We start from the raw sequence: 16727 nt of genomic DNA, 5'->3' as shown, positions 1-16727 counted from the left end.
ATGATACCTTGCAGTGACATGCCAGTTTATCATTTGAAGCAACACAAAGTACTGACCACATCAATTACAAATTGCTTAGTTCATATTGAAGTATGGGTGTTCAAACACAAACATGCACTGACATTACTACAGCACTACAAACAATGTAGACTATTCTAAACTCACAATAATTCATGAGTGATTTCAAGAAATAAATTCAAACCTGAAGCCTTCTCTCGACATACAACTTGTAACCTGCGTTGGAATGAATAAAATCTACTCATACTACTTTGGTAGAATAATCAATTCAAATGTCATCAATCACATATCATTTTGACTAAACTGTGCTGCAATGCCTACAGAGTTGGATGGAGGGGGTAGCTAAACATGTTTTATTGCTTGGCCTTTATTGAGGGGTGGTCTTTATGGAGGTTGGCCTTATGAAGGAGTGGTCTTTATGGAGGGGTTGCCATGGTGATAACTCACTCAGTGGAGATGGCTCCTTCCAGCAGTGTGGCACATGGTACTCTGGGTTCTGAGAGTTCATCCACTTGGAGAAGTCCTGTAAACATGGTACACAAATTTACCGATTGTGAACAAAGGACTGCAAATTCCTGAGAGTCGTTTAGAGTAAACAAAAGCTGACAATGATTTCTGGCCCACAATTATATCATTCATTTTAAAAGAAGACTCCCTGCTTCTAAAGCTACTTTCCTGTTACACAAGCAAGAAAAAAAAAATGTTTTTTTTTTTCAAACTTTATGAATTGCTGTAGTAAAGTACTCAATAAATGAACCAAATTCATGATCTTCATTGTGTCTTATTCTTGTTCAAATCTTACAAATAAGAGGTAACAAAATACATTTCTTGCTGGAAAGTTCATGACTAATGCATCCATCTTGCTTAGATAACAAACAAAGCTCCCAGACACAAAACTGACAGTGTCTCTTCCACACCACCTGCTTCCTTGACAGTAACTCTCTCCATAAATACATGCATACTCTTGAGAAAGCAAAATTGTGTCAAAGCAAAAGTATCACAGGAAAAATGCAGCATACATTACATGAGAGAGGAAATTTTGGGCTAATGTCTCTCAAACAAATACACTCAACTTTCATCACCTCTCCATACAATCTCAGCACTCTATGTCGCAGAGCAACATTGCCAAGCCTGTTACTATAAGTAGAGAAGCTTTCTTTTCTGCCACCCACATCTACCACTACAGCAGCTAATCTACAAATATGAAGCTTTTCCTGACCAGCTTAAATCTCTCTGTCTCACAAAAAGTTTGTGAATTCAATTCTATCATATCACATTCTGGACATACATGATTTACAGCTATGATGAATCAATAGAGTGTTTCTCAACAACCATCTACAATGAGCACCACTGCTACCACCAGGACTAAGTCTGCGCTTTAAGCTACTCATGCCTCCATTCTTCTAACGTACTTTGACATGTACCAATACAATCTCCTAACACAGTATCATTATCTAGATAAAGGAGTGCCCTAAAACCCTAAACAACATCAATCTAACTTCATATAAATTCTCACAATGCAGAATTCACTTTTTCTGAACGCTGTCTACAAGTTCACATTCAATTATGCATGCACTAGGCACTAGATACTGTACTGATTACAGCAATGATAAATATCATATGCAGATGGAGTCGATGGTGATAATATCAATTATTATCATGATGGTAATTGTCATTTTTCAGATTTTTCAAAAGTACCGTGCTAGTTACACTACAAAATACTACAGACCACTAATCCCTCTAATTCCTCTGCTGAAATGGCACCAGAATTATAAGTAAGAGAGTGTAGTAACAACTGACCGCATAACTACATTCACCAAACATGTTTGACGGCTGTGAGTGATAAGAGTTGTGAAATCAAAGTGAAAGAGGAATACATCAAGTGACAATCAGAAGTAAAAAAGCTCAAAACTGAATGAAATCAAAGACAAACATAAGTCGTAAAAAAAAGAAATATGTGCAAATGTAAAATGAAAGTAAAGGCATTTCATGTTTTGTAATGACATGTACACCTCTTTTCAACCATTCTCACTGAAGATTGTAATTGCACATGCTATCATTAAGAAAAGTCATGAATTCCCAAAATAAATTAGGTTCTATAAAAGTGTACTCAAGACACTAAATGCACACAGAAAACTGTCTATTCTCTTCAAAATTTAAGTGGGTTAGTACTCTTTTTATTTTGCAATTTTAAGACTGGATGACAAGGGTATGCAAGAAACACATAAACCTAACAAGCTGATTGAATATAAAATAATTCTGAAGATTGAATATCAATCACTCACATTGCTGGACGAGACAAAATCTGGTAGACCCTCAAAGGCTTGCAGCTTAGCCAGTCTCAACATGGCATCAGACTGTTCATTGCTGAGGCCAGCAATCCTAGGCTGAGGGCTGGAACGGATGGTCTGATCAGCTCCTCGTAGGAAATGCTCAAACTCCTGGCTGAAGTCCCTTTCACTGGCACAACAACAGAGGGCAACAGTTTTGCATATTTACCATAATGATGTAATGATGTACTATATCTGTTCAACACTAATTAAATACACAATCTGAGTGGTAGTTGCCATCTATATATTCCTGCTTCTACGCACAGTAATCATTGCTGTATGGACTCACATCTTGAAACTCTTAAACTCTGGTAAAATTTCTTTAACTTTTTGTGTACTTTTTGTTTTTCAATCTATCCAGTAATAACTCCATGCTATATGTTGCTGAGCTGTATTACAGACAGAATGAAGCACAGTCGGTCTCACACAACATACACGTAGATGTCCATATCATAAGTAATGTTAATTTCAGCTATTTCATATGTGTAGCTCATTCCAGTTCTCAAACTGTCTCCTTGATTAACAATAAGTGGTATGGAAATATCTTTGAAGGATACAAAATGAAAATAATGTCTCATTATAGTCCTCAATGGTCTGTCCTGGTATAAGATTTGATCACACTGATGATAAGGGAACCTACCTCTGCATACCACGGATGTGGATACGTGCCAGCAGCACAGCAAAGATGATGTGATCCTGGTGTAGCATTCCCCTGGCTACACGATTGTAGGAAATCTGTGTCATGGAGAGAATGTGACAGAACCTAAGATTTTTAGTAGTCTGTTGTCACCAAAAATGAGTAACTTCTACATATAGATCTTTCCTTTTAAATTCTCATTGACCTAACTGCATCAGATACACTATCATTAGAAATCCCATGACTTTAGGCAGCATAGTTATTTCTGACCCTCAGAAGCATCAACATCTATTCCCTATTAAACCTTATTCCTTACGTTACAGCCTCAGTTTCCAGATATAAGTCAATTTTAAATTCATTCACCTTTGAGACAGTGTAACTATTATAAAGGATCCCCGTCAATCTTACACGCAGTCTTCATTAAAACTTGAACAAGTGGAGAGGAGTAATGGAAAGATGACTGCACCCACTGGAGACTAGCCCCAAGTATATTCGGGGCAGATCTCTACGGAAAATGTGTGTTATAGCAATATCAGCTCATCCTCAATGGGTTAAAATCTTTGATTGATTGGTGACTGGTGTCCAGTCTGACCTGGAAGAGATCCTTGATGATGATGGAAAGCCTAGCGGAGTACTCAGTGACCCCAACGAGACGAGGGTTGTCATACAGCACTGTCTGGAAGATCTCTAGGAAGAAGTGCAGAGAGTACTGGTACAGGAAGTGAACCTGTGGTCAGGGTCAAAGGTTAAAAGAGAAAAAGGTATAATTATTTTACCCATGTAGAAACATGACGAAAACTCAATCTTCTCTTTATTAACAAGTTAATTTGAATTTATTACATTGCAATAAGCCAACAGTAATGAGCACACATAGAATGGATGTCTCAAACCACAATTTAGGAAAGGAGGCAAATAATGAAGAGTGGATATCAAAAGGTTGTTTCATCATTTCTGAAGCAGAAAAGCATAAACTCAACTTTCTTAGTATCATTATCATGTCTAAGTTATTTTTATCATGGAATAAATGCTTAATATAGAACAAAAAGCAACAGTAAACAGCTTACAGTTATCAACAAAACAGGATTTAAAGATCTTTGTTACATATGCTTAATCCCTTGTCCTGCCTCTCCTATTATGACTAAAAATCCAGTGTGCTCAACAACATTATGTGACAGCAGTATTGGTAAAGGGCACACTGATAAGAACAAGGACAAGGCAGAGACAAAGAGATTAATAATGCAATGTGAGAGTTGATGAAAGCTGACCAGGTTGAGTGCCTCCAGGGTGAAGTAGATGGAGCTACAGGACTGGGCCAGGGAGAGGTACTGCTGAGAGACCGTCTCCACCTCAGCCATGATTTCATCTGTCTCCTCGACTTTCCTTGTCACCTCCGCTGCCTCTTTCTTCAGTGTCTCTAGGGTGGTGATGATGCTGTAGGAAGAAATGCACACACCACACAGGCTTACTCTCATGCACACCATTCACCTTATCCTCTTATAGCTAACATCACTATAATCATGAAATCAGGAATAATCAGGAAATGCTGTATGACGAGTAACAAACTTTTACATGAAAGTTTAGTCTCAATATCTACATCATTTGTATTAAAAAAACTTAGCAATGAAACAGAATACAAAGTGAGAATGGTGGTTCCAAAGTGTCTGAACAAGTAAAATCTGAAGCTGAAGCTTTAAGATAATCTTCCTTTTTTCTTTCATTTTTGAAAATTATATAGAGACGATTTCATCAAAAGACTACAAAGTAATCTTTATAACAAACAAACAAAGGTTAAATCAATCTTTTGGCTCTTGATTTGTTTTCATTGCTCCAAAGTATAAAACACAACTAATAAATTCATACTTGACAAAGGAATTGAGTACAAAGAATGTCTCCTCACCTGTCTGAGTCTAGGATCCTACCCTTGGCATCATTCAAGGCCTGCAGGAGAGACTTCTCCAGATGGCGAAGACGAAGGTGGAACTCACCTACAGGTCAAATCAAACATATGGCAATGACATCCTTAGATGGCAATGAAAACAGAACAAACACCAGTTAACCTCCATAGACTGAATCATAATACCTGTTCAACCAATTCTTCTTGACACAAGCGCTGCAAATCAAAACATCCACCTACACAAGGGTTGTATATCTCCAAGGCATTACTGTGTGTCTGGTACTAAATCTTAAATAGATCAGTTCACCAACAAGTTTATAATCAAGTGAGGCAAGTATTTGTTTATAACACACCAACATTTCTCAGCATTTAAACACTTTTAAGGAAATGAATCACAAAACACACTGTATGATATCTACGTATAATATATCATATGGCACTGATAATAAGTATGTTTACTGTCCAGTCACTAGAGTGTGTCTTTTTAGGAAAGAGTTCCATACAGTTTCTCACAGTAATCAAAAGTTAAATTCAATTAATCTTAAGATCATACAAACAGGCAGTAATCCTGTCAGTAAGCTACTGACCTTGTAGTTTGAGGAGATCAGATCTCTTCTCATCAACGTCTGGACGCTCAGCCTTCAGCACCTATGGTCAGTGATGGACAAACAGTTGGTTGAAGTCACTCTCATGTCTCACCACATACCCCAATAACACTCCCATGTCAATTATTAGATCAAAACAGAATACGTTGAACAAAACTTCATGACTAGGTTCCCGGACAAAACCTGTCTGGTGTATCCTAAGAGGGATCATGATCAGTAACACACAATAAACAGACAAACATGGAACAAACTATCCATTTGATAATGTGAGTCTAATGACATCATAAATTCATCTTCTAAAAGATGCTATAAACCTGGATCTCTTCTCACTTTTAACATTGTGATAGCACTCCTAACACTCCTCACCCTCTCACAACAGATTAAAAGATTATCAACTATAGCTGACAAGCTACAAAGGATGGGACTTACCTCATTGAGACACTGGCTCTGAAGACTACTCCTGGTGACAGTGAAGTTCACAAACGTCACACGAGAACAGATGTCTGGTGGGAACTCAACCTGTGTAGACAAAAAAAGGAACAGAATTGTTATTTAAAAAGAAATATATTTACGTGTCCACAATACAAACACAGTCTTTAATCATCTTTGTTGCTATCAGCAAAAGTGACATTCATTTTTCATATTGTTATCTTATTCAACTTTTTTACTGAATGAAGCATAGAAGAGAAATGTCACTCAGGTTTACCTCAATCAAAGTAAATATGGGCTACTACACTTACGAAGTCAAACATAGAATTAAACATCAACAAATCTTTATTTATCACCACCTCTGTAAATATGTATGAGCAGAGTAATGATGGAGTATAATGTAGCACGCTGATTTAATTTCAGTACCAAACATAATTCTATGCCTTCCCCTAAACTAGGGAGGTGATGATAGTAATGGTGTCTTACCGTTGGGTCCCTGGTCGAGAGGAAGATCATGAAAGATGGTGAGAGATCGATGTCCTGGTCACCCAGACTGATGAGAACTCGACCACCAGTACGACGCACCTCACGGTTCAACACCGGGTTCAAGATGGGATCGTAGTTCTCCACATCCTAAAATGATGAGTAGATAAAGTTACAAACATTCTTGCACTTATCATCCTAGGCATACAAGTTGTATCTGTCATAATGGTTTCAAACATTTGTTAGATACAAGGAGTGCTCACCTATTCCCACTGAAACCGTATAAACTGTATGAGGCTGTTGTTATAGAAGCATAAATTGATTTTTAAAAATGGTTTTTAGTCATGGAAAATATGCTGAGTACTCACAGCTCGTGAGTCAATTAGCAACCTCAATCACACATGAGGGCTCACATTTTCATTACCAATATATGAATATTTTGTCTCTACTCACCTGCACAAGCAATGGGTTTCCAAAGCGGAGAGAGCTCTCCAGGTTCTTGCGGAATGCATCATCCAAGAAGCTGCATTACAATGACAGGCATCACAAAAATTGCATTTATTTTGAGAAATCATACATCTTACCATCTTACATGTTCAAGATAAACATCTAAAATTGCCAAATTAATTTGCTTTGGGTTACTCTTGTCTATAGTCATCTTTAAAACAAATAGTATACAGACCTTTTCATGACTTCAGCTGCATCTGATACCAGTTTATCACACCATCACTCCTACGGTACACTAACCTGAATTCATGAAGCTTTTGACATCAGTTATCAGGTGCCATTAGTGGTGATCAAATATAACTCATTCTTTCTATATTCAGTCCTACTTGTTCAAACCAGTGTGCAGTACCCATACAAATATATTTGGTTTTCAATTACAGCTGACATGAAATGAAGTATAGTATGATTGCAGACCAAATATTTGATTCTTGAGTCTCCCGATGTACTAAAACCACTGAACAACAGTTATTGTATTAATGAGGAATGTGAGAGAAAGCTGTAATCCATCTCACCTGGTCTTGGTGATCTTCTTCTCCCTGTATTCATTCATGATGAACTCTGTGGCCTGGCCTGAGGGGTCAATGATCAATGGATACCTGTTGTATCTCTTCAGCATGATGGCATTCTCTGTACACAGGTCATCAGAAGGCAGGGCACTAGCCTGCCAGCGTAGACGCTCATCGGCATTGGAGAGGTACTGGAGGCCAGGCAAGAGAGAATCATGTGTGAGGACATTAGAAAGTGCAGTTGTATCTGGATATCAATATCATCACATTTTACATAAAATACTCTGCCCATCTAGGTTCCTAAGGTATATGCTTCAATATCACTATTGTATCAAGCTATGGCTGCATGGACAGGAATCACATTAAAACCAACGAATAATTCTCTCATAAGTTGATTCTGCCTGTTCCAAGTCAAACACTTTTCTAAAATTTTGTACTGCTTCTGTTTCAAATAAGTAATGTTATTTTGAATCATATTGATTGGAAAGAAAGTTTTGAAGTTTATATCAGATAAATGTTGGTCATATATCATATTAATCAATGATTATATTATGTACCTCTGTGCGAGCAATGTCATGTCTGAACTTGATGCGAGCCTTCTGGAGGTGCCCCGCCCAGCTGTTGAAGAGATTCTGTCTCATCATCTGGTCAAAGTAGCCAGCGTAAGCCATGAAGGCTGAGGAGAGTAGGACATCACCAAGGATGGTAGACATCTGCATCTTGAAGGACTCACTGCCCGCCTCCCAACGGTCTCGCTCGATGGACAGACTACGCAGCAGGGCTGTGCTACGGTCAACCTTGGTAAAGTACATGAAATCAACTAGGAATAAGTTTCTGTGGAACACACTTTTCTGTACAGATTTTGATCAAAGCAGAACAAGAGTAGACATGATTTCAATCCCACGTTTCATTTCCATTCAGATTTCATTCCTAAATGATACACTTTGGATAATTTGAAGACTTTTTCATATAAAGTTTTCTCATAAATAAAAGGTATTTATTCTATCACTCATTTCCACTGAAGGATGCATCTTAAACTTTATGGTAAGCTACCAAATTATGTGGTATATTCAACCAAGTTAAAGTTATATTCAGAAAAAAAGATTCAGAAAAATCACAAAAGAGTCACAATGATAACCACCATAAGCTTTGCTATCATCATCAAGGTTGCTGCGTATGCTATCACCACCACCACCATGATCATGATCATGATCATGATCATCATCATCATGATCATGATTATCATGATCATCATCATCATCACCGTGGAAACTCTTCCATCCTCCTACCTTGATCTGCACAGACTCCAGGTCAGACTTGATGGCCTGAGCCTGGCTGATGAGTTGTGCATACTCCTCCTTGTAGTGAGAGATGCTACGCTCCAGCTGGTTAATCAGTTTGTTCACCTCCTCCTGCTTCAGTTTGTTACCATTAGCTTCATCCTCCAGGCGACCCAGTTCATTACGCAGTGGCTCCACTCTCTTCAGCATCTCAGCATACAGGATCTGATGGATGGATGGATGAATGAATCAACAAATAAAATACAGCAGTGATTAAAATGCAGTTAGCCAAGAAGTTTAGCACATACAGTGAGACTTCCCATCTCCTTTGTAGCACCTACATGTATCACTACATTGACACTGAGGACTAACTTTCCTTTCTGTAACCCAAATCATCAGTGTTCATACAAGAGAATGCTTTACTCAACAACTATCCTTGATCCCAAGGCCTCATCCCAGAAACAGATGAGCAAACAACTCTGGCAAAAATCATTTAAAAAACATCAGTAATCACAAAACTGCAGATTAAAGGCAAGGCTCCATACATCAAGAGCACAAAATGTCATGAATCACATCAAAAGATAGTCAATACAATCATTTATTATGTAAATAGTTATAAACATCACTTCATTGTTTTTATACAAATAAACTTTTTCACATGACAGCATAAAATGACTCTTCTATAGGGAGTCTGCTACATCATCATTTTTCTTTCTGTGTTAAGGTTAAATGTGAGCTGATGTCAGTTAGTATTATAGACAAGTTGACTCCTCACCTGAGCGATTGCCCATTTGACGAGGGGACCACAGGCCAAACTGGCACGGTTTACTTTCTCAAAGTTGTAGTCAGGGTTGCCCAGATACTTCTGCATCTTGCTACGAATGTCATCACTGTAGTGTCAACAAAGCATTGAAAACACATTGCAATCAAGTCACATGGCCAATTCTCTAGGCTCATTTTCCAAGTTTCAATGAAGCACTTTCATTATTGAATAAATGTTGCAATGAATCAATTCTTTTTTCTTAAAATATTACATCATTGTCCTTGCACACATCCTTTGAGGAAATTTCTTATCCCTAGCTTCCATGTGTCGGAAAGAGCAAGTGTTTTTAAGATGAGGGGAAAAGGAAGGAAGGACAGAAATATTTCATACCAGCTATAGACAGCCTAAACTGATTAACTGAAAAAAAAAATGATCAAAACACTCCCTTCACTCCATCTTTATAAAGAGAACATTTTTGCTGTTTCTCATTAATTTTACTCTCTAATCAACTCTTTCATCATTTGGTTGACTCAATGGCAATCATCTTTGCTGAATCTCAGATTGTGGATCCTTGTCCCTGTAAACTTGCCTAAGACTTGTGATTATCATGTGACTGTCATGGTTTTCTTCTACCAATAAAACCAATCAACTGTTTCCTCTCAATGATAGCAATGACAGTTTTGTATGTTAGTAAGCAAATAATCAACGTTGGTGAAGGTGATGGGACAAACTATCACTTCCGAGGCGATCTGGATGTAGCTATCTTTCCGAAGCGCAGCTGAGGAAAGATAGCGTACACATTCAGATCGCCGAGGAAGTGATAGTTTGTCTCATTGCCTGAAACTAAAAGTTGATTATTTGCTTTATATTCCACATCTAGGGTCTTAGAAATTCCCATTTTATTCCACATCTGAAACCGTTTTAGCTGTCTTTAGGTATCTATAGGGCTTAGGCTACCTGTGCGCGTAGATGACAAAACAATAAATTTCCTGCGCGCACCGCGCGGCACCGAAGTGAAAGTGCGTTGCACTGTGTACTATCAAGTGACCTAGGTCATATGATAGTCCACAGTGCAACGCACTTTTATTTCGCGCGTACTCATCTTGCATTAGGACTGTGTGGACTGTGTGGAGATCAGCAAAACAAAAGGGACTATCAACATAGAGTGTAACAAACTTTTCTTCTCAGGTGATGTGATGGGCAAAACTACGCTTCATCACGTGATCAGCTCTGGACCAATCCTATTGCAACATTCTTAGTATGTGGAATATAACAACAGATATCCACTCACGTGATGTTCTCTGTGACAAAGTTGACAATGGTGCTGATGAAGTTATCTCTGATGATGATCTGTCTGATGGTCTTCCAGTCGGTTGTATTCTCTCCAAGCAGCATACAGATGGACTCCAGGGCAAGCTTGACCAGTGGTGGTGGGTTGGCCATGGACCTGATCTCCACCAGGTTCTGTTTCTTGATACCTTTCACAGCTGTAGCCATCAGGGAGAACACATAGATACACACATGATGAATACCAATGTGAATACAAGATGGATTGTTTTCTTTGTTTCTATCAGTCATTTGTTCATTTTTTAGCTCCATCTCCTCAGAAAAGACTTCACAAGAGGGTTGAAAGAACCATCCTAGACAACTAATATTCATTGAATGGAACCATGGAAACAAGTGATAACATTTCCTTGTTAGGAACAATGTGATATTCAAAAAGATCCTCTCTGCACCCACTACAATGAAACAAAATTTTAAGAAATGGCATCTAAATCTCCAGTTATCAACGGACCTTGCTGGGCGTCTTTGACGGCCGGTTCCACCTTGGAGAGGTCAGCCATGACATCTTTCCTCTTCTCAGCGATCTCCTTGGTCTGAGTGGCCAGAGCGGCCTGGATCTCTTGACTGGTCACTTTCTTCTGCTCAGCCTCCTGCTGGTCTTTCACCTGCCAAGCAGCACACAATACAGTCACATGACCAATGACCCTACTGACCTCATGTATCATGAAAATATCTACTGCTACGACAATCACTGACAAAATGAGTGCCTTGCCCACTTCTCTTTAGGCCCATAGAGCTAGACAAAATGGTCCCTAAACAATATAGACTGATTTATCAAAGAGTGCACTTAGGAGCCAATTTATTTGGAAAGAAGATTATGCCTGTGAAAGATACATCCTGACCACAACTCTGTCAAGTTCACAGATCATGACAAAAGTATTTCCAATTTCCAGTATGACTGGTGAGAAAAAAGAGTACTGATTTCATTTGTGATCTTCCTTACCAACTCAAATTTTTTGTCCCTATGATTAAAACCCTTTTAAATACATTAAACAATCATCCTACAAGCTCTGGCAACCAATTTCTACTGAACTTATACAGTCTGTCCAATATCTTAGTACTGTGGATGGGATAATCTTGGTGTTTCTGCTTCTTCTCAGTCTCCTACAGCTCAAGAGAATATTGAGAAGATAAGGAGCTCTCACCATCTGCTTGAGCTTGGCATTGGCAGCAGCATTCTTAGCCTCCAGCTCCTGACTCTTGAGGGCAAGGCTCTTCTGAAGCTCCTCAACCTGCTCCACTGTCTCCTTGATCTTCTGGAGACCAACGTTAAGATGGAGCTGCTGTTCCTCCAGATCAGATCGCTTCTCATTGTACAGCTTGACCTGCAGACATCATGGGAGGAGAGAGGAAGTTTTGTGTCTCAAATCTCATTCTCTACACCCTCTGATGGTGTCAAAAATCACTGTGCCTACTAGTAGTGCACCACTACGATTACTGATGGCAAATTTGATAATAGCACATTCATTCATGTACAAATGTATTCAGTAATTGTATACAATGCATTCCTTTATTCGCTTAATTCAGACAAACCCACCTGTGACTGAAACAAGTACCACAGACAAGAATCTGTTAATACAATTTGATAATTACTCAGGCTTAATAGCTCCCTTTTGTATGAATCAAGTACTTTGCATTGAAATCTTGTGCAAAATATTAAATGGAACACAACAGAAATCTTTGGACACAATCATAACCAGTCTGAGAGGTAATGATTTCTTACATAGTGGTTGATGAAGTCCAAGTAGTGGCGAGGTGTGATGGCCATGACACGCCCACCTCTCTTCTGCAGCCTCTGATTGGCCTGGTGCAAGGTCAGGTGGACGTAAACAAAGGCGTTGATGATGGCATCCCTGTGGGTGGGATTCTGAGCCAGCCCCTCATAGGCCTCAGGCATGTAGTCTGGTGGCACGTACTGGGGAGATGGTGCACATGATAGACAGGTGAAAGGTGAGGACCATAATCATTCATGTGAAGAATAAATGTTGTCTTCAATTAAAACGAAGAGATAGAGACCAAAGCCTTTTTATACCACAGAATTAACAAAAACCAATAAACTTTACCAGCAGATTGGTTTGTAAACAATTTCTAAAGAGATCAATTATTGGGACTAACAACATAATGTGTCGTGTAGAACTTCAACCATATTTGGCATAAAATTGATATTGTGTCATAGCATTTACATGTGTTTAAGGCTGTGCTTCAAGCATCATACAGACAGACTAGCCTTACGTCTGACTTGTCCAGATCCACCTTGTTGGTGAACTCTTTGCCAACTTGGAAGAGGGCGTGGGTGGTCCAGTCTCCAAACCAGTTCAGCACACACCTTGGCAGGCAGACAAATGAAAGAAACATACAGTGTGACCCACATTCAATGACAGAATGTAGAAAAGGCTTCGGCCCGTTTACAAGTATCTAAACTGCTCCTGTATGCTCTGCCACTGAAATGCATCAGTCTCAGTAAAGATGCATAAAAAAATTAATTTATCAAAATCGTACAATCGTGTTAGCCTTGTCAAACACTCCATGGCACACAGTGGAAATAACACGAATGTACCTGTCACATTTGGGGTAAAAGCACAAAATGTCAACACCTGAATATTGAAGTATTCCATGCAATGTGAAGAACTTCAGTCTGCAGAATGATAAGAAATGCTAGCACCATACTGAAAATAAAATAAATGCTTAGCTTGATAAATGAATATAAAACCACACAACACTTTCACCGATGATCTGTCTGCAGCTGCACTCCACATAATTCTCCCTCCGGAACCATGAATATTAACTGTTAATGCTGGGCAATACTCCATGATTGCAAACTGTGTTAGCTGCCTGTCAGTGTGAATGTCTGGGAGAGGCCACAGGGTGTGGTCTGTACCTATTGAAGAGGGCAGAGGGTGTGGTCTTTACCTGTTGAAGAGGGCAGGTGAGGTGGCAGCCCTGTCCTTAAGGCCCTCTGATGAAGGGTTCATGGTGAAGACAACATGAAGGTTGTGCATGACTTGTCCAGTGAACCACTTGTAGAGTTCCTCGCTAGAGTCTAACATGTGACCCATCCGTTGGGCGCCTTCCTTACACTGGGTCATCAGGGTGGTGTATTCATCTCCCTCAAACAGACCAGGAACCTGAAGATGAAGAAGTGACAGATAACAGCATCCTTTCCTTCTAGGGATACGCTGTTTCCTCCACAAAACCTGCATAGCTTTAACTGTTTTTCAACAAAGAACTGTAGTCTGTTTATTTATTTTTTAAACACAGTATTTACTAGAGACTGCGCATTTTTGTGTCGGATGAAGTATCCGACTGATAATTGCTTGAATCACTGCTTTACATATGAGTTTTCATCTAGTACATTTCATTTACCAGCAAATAATATCTCAGTATCATGCTCTACTTCATGATGAATGTTTTTCATGGACAAGATTACTAAAAAATGTTTTTATTTATTATCTATAATCATTAAGTGTGTTTGTACATTTTTTAATTTCTGTACTTTTATAAGCGCTCTGAGCCTTACGGGAAGAGTGGATCACATATGAATTGTACTGTCTTGTAGATTGTTATTGTTATAGACATTCTGTGCAATAATGCAGCTTCTACCTCTGATCTATTTCACACGGTCTTTGCCAAATGCTGTCATGATTCCTTGGACCACCTCTCTCTGATGATCACACATGTACTCACCTCCCCGTTGGCCAGCAGAGTGTTCATTCTCTCCAGGAAGCTGGAATCCAAGACGTTGGATTCATCCATGATGAAACAGATCTTCTCATCCTTGCATCCCGATCGACGGAGGACAATGCGCAGATCTTCATCAAAGTCAGCAGCGGTGTACTTGTTGTGAACCTACAACACAAAGGTTCACACGTAAAAACCCATAGCTCATCACGGCTGGCATGTTATACATTGTAAGACACCAATTGCAAATCTCTGTACACCTGATACAAAGCCATCAAAAATGCACCACACCATTAGATATTCCACTGACTTTCATTTGAACAGTATCATAAATGAGAATTTCCAACGATTTCCCACATTTCATGACACAAAAATTAATAAGGATAACAACCTTATGTGGCAGCTTGTAAAAATTACTACATTCTAAACATTTCTTGACATTTCACATTAAAGTGGTAAAGTGTACATAGACTGTTTATTAGCTATAACTTTGCCAGTGTTGATAAACTATAACACAGCATGGATATGCTTTGATTTACATTGTACGTTTATCTATGTCTCTGTGTTTTTGATAAATAGTAACAAATCATAAGTGTCAAAAAGGTATCATCACTCACCTTGACTTGAACGATGCTGAGACCATTCATCCAGGCCACAAAACGAGAAAGAGTTGTCTTTCCTGCTCCGCTCACTCCAATCAGCAGCAAATGACCCTACAACCGAAATATGTCAGCAATTATTTTACAGACCAAGGTACTGCAAAAGCACGTTCAAGAAATGAGCATATCTAACTCAAGGACTCACGTAAGAGTAAACCCATTTCTATGCCCATTACCATTATGCACTTAATCCTTAATAAGTCTAGATGGACATTCAATCCAACATGAAAAATTCAAAGACATATCAAACACTTATTCTTTCTCTTGTACTTTGATAAAACTATTTTAGTTGATAACTTCATTCCCTTGATTGCAAGACATTCACGGGTGACATAAGGTTCTTAGTGTTGAGATATCATCAGTGCAACGAGAAAATCAGGTTGACGGCAGGCATACCTGTGGCTGTCTGAAGATTCTGTCAATTCTCAGCACATGATCCAGAACCTCATTGAAGAGAACCAGGGGTACATCCAACTCCTCCTCATAGAACACCTGTACAGAGGGATGATGGTGGTAAATTGTCGATATTAGCTTCATCTCTTTCCTGGAATGATGCCTCTTGCATCATAAGGTGAAGGCACTAAAGCATCAGCTGGTACCTTTTGTGTAACAGGGATTGTGTCATATTGAATGTTTCTGTAGTAAATATGTGTGACAAGGATGAAACTCCACTACACTTCCTACCAGGAACCATGTAATATCAGTCACAAGATGACTTTGATCTGTTGGAGCCAGACATTCTCTAAAAGGGTGTCTCCAGCAATGTGTCTGGTGTGATCTTTCTGTGACAATGTAGCACACAGCTTGCATATCAGCTTGAGAGTAAGATGACATGATCATAGAAGGTACTAACAATATTTGACAACCAATAAGTGCCATCATGCTTTCAGTGATATGGAGATACCTTGAGGCGAGCCTTGACGTAGTCTCTCAGCTCCTCTTGGTCGACAGGGACGTAGTCCTTGGACAGCCAGTTACTGAAGAGGATTGGTCTACCGAGGGCCTCCTTCTTGTTGATGTTAGGGAAGTGTTTCATGGCGACAGCATCCACTTTCTCTCCAGTCCACAGTCTTTCCTCATCCTCCACAAGCCTACAGATAGCAACAGACATTACACAACATGTTAGTACTGATTTATTCTGTCTGTACCTATTTGAGTGAAAGTCAAGGTCAGGTAACCCAGAAAAGATGTATTCTGTCATCTTTTTCACATACTTATGAAACATGCAAGATACTGTACGAGCTGAAATTTTCACGTACAGATATTTTCGCGAATTGCTACTTGGAGGACATTTTCGTGTGTTGTTAAATTCGGGGTTGCGAGGGTCTAACTGAACGTAGCTATTAGCGCGTTGTTATTTTCGCGGTTCAAAGGCGATTCGCGAAATTCACGAAAATAAAACCACCGCAAAAATTTCAGCTCGTACGGTAGCTCATATTTTTACCTGAATCTAGGAAGGGACATACCCATTCTAACACTGTAAGAAACACTCAAAAGTTGTGGACTATTTTAGCAGAAAATTAAATTGCCTATATTCATACAATGTACACTCTTAAAATCCCAGACATGAAAAGAAGCACAGAGAGAACAAGTG

The 16727-nt window shown here is 39.1% G+C and overlaps 1 protein-coding gene across 1 annotated transcript in view; it reads right to left on the bottom strand.

Moving 5' to 3' along the window:
- The window catches only part of LOC139740854 (cytoplasmic dynein 1 heavy chain 1-like), a 68918-nt gene that overhangs the window by 11953 nt on the left and 40238 nt on the right, over nt 1-16727 (bottom strand). The window contains exons 52-75 of the mRNA XM_071651435.1: nt 16038-16224; nt 15530-15625; nt 15092-15187; nt 14481-14642; nt 13707-13921; nt 13029-13122; nt 12520-12711; nt 11942-12121; nt 11248-11401; nt 10744-10939; nt 9465-9579; nt 8699-8914; nt 7967-8206; nt 7416-7600; nt 6850-6919; nt 6400-6546; nt 5914-6003; nt 5467-5527; nt 4883-4970; nt 4251-4416; nt 3578-3712; nt 2989-3083; nt 2304-2478; nt 466-541 (exon numbers count right to left, since the gene is read on the bottom strand). Of these exons, the coding sequence (XP_071507536.1) occupies nt 466-541; nt 2304-2478; nt 2989-3083; nt 3578-3712; nt 4251-4416; nt 4883-4970; nt 5467-5527; nt 5914-6003; nt 6400-6546; nt 6850-6919; nt 7416-7600; nt 7967-8206; nt 8699-8914; nt 9465-9579; nt 10744-10939; nt 11248-11401; nt 11942-12121; nt 12520-12711; nt 13029-13122; nt 13707-13921; nt 14481-14642; nt 15092-15187; nt 15530-15625; nt 16038-16224 (3431 nt within the window). The remainder of the gene's footprint in view (nt 1-465; nt 542-2303; nt 2479-2988; nt 3084-3577; nt 3713-4250; nt 4417-4882; nt 4971-5466; nt 5528-5913; nt 6004-6399; nt 6547-6849; nt 6920-7415; nt 7601-7966; nt 8207-8698; nt 8915-9464; nt 9580-10743; nt 10940-11247; nt 11402-11941; nt 12122-12519; nt 12712-13028; nt 13123-13706; nt 13922-14480; nt 14643-15091; nt 15188-15529; nt 15626-16037; nt 16225-16727) is intronic.

The sequence above is a fragment of the Diadema antillarum genome, unplaced genomic scaffold (genome assembly GCF_040938485.1).
Source record: "Diadema antillarum isolate AM-2024a unplaced genomic scaffold, OU_Dant_1.0 seq00000889_RagTag, whole genome shotgun sequence".
Lineage (NCBI taxonomy): Eukaryota > Metazoa > Echinodermata > Echinoidea > Diadematoida > Diadematidae > Diadema > Diadema antillarum.
Note: the sequence above shows the minus strand (reverse complement) of the source record. Positions and strands in the feature narration are given on the sequence as shown.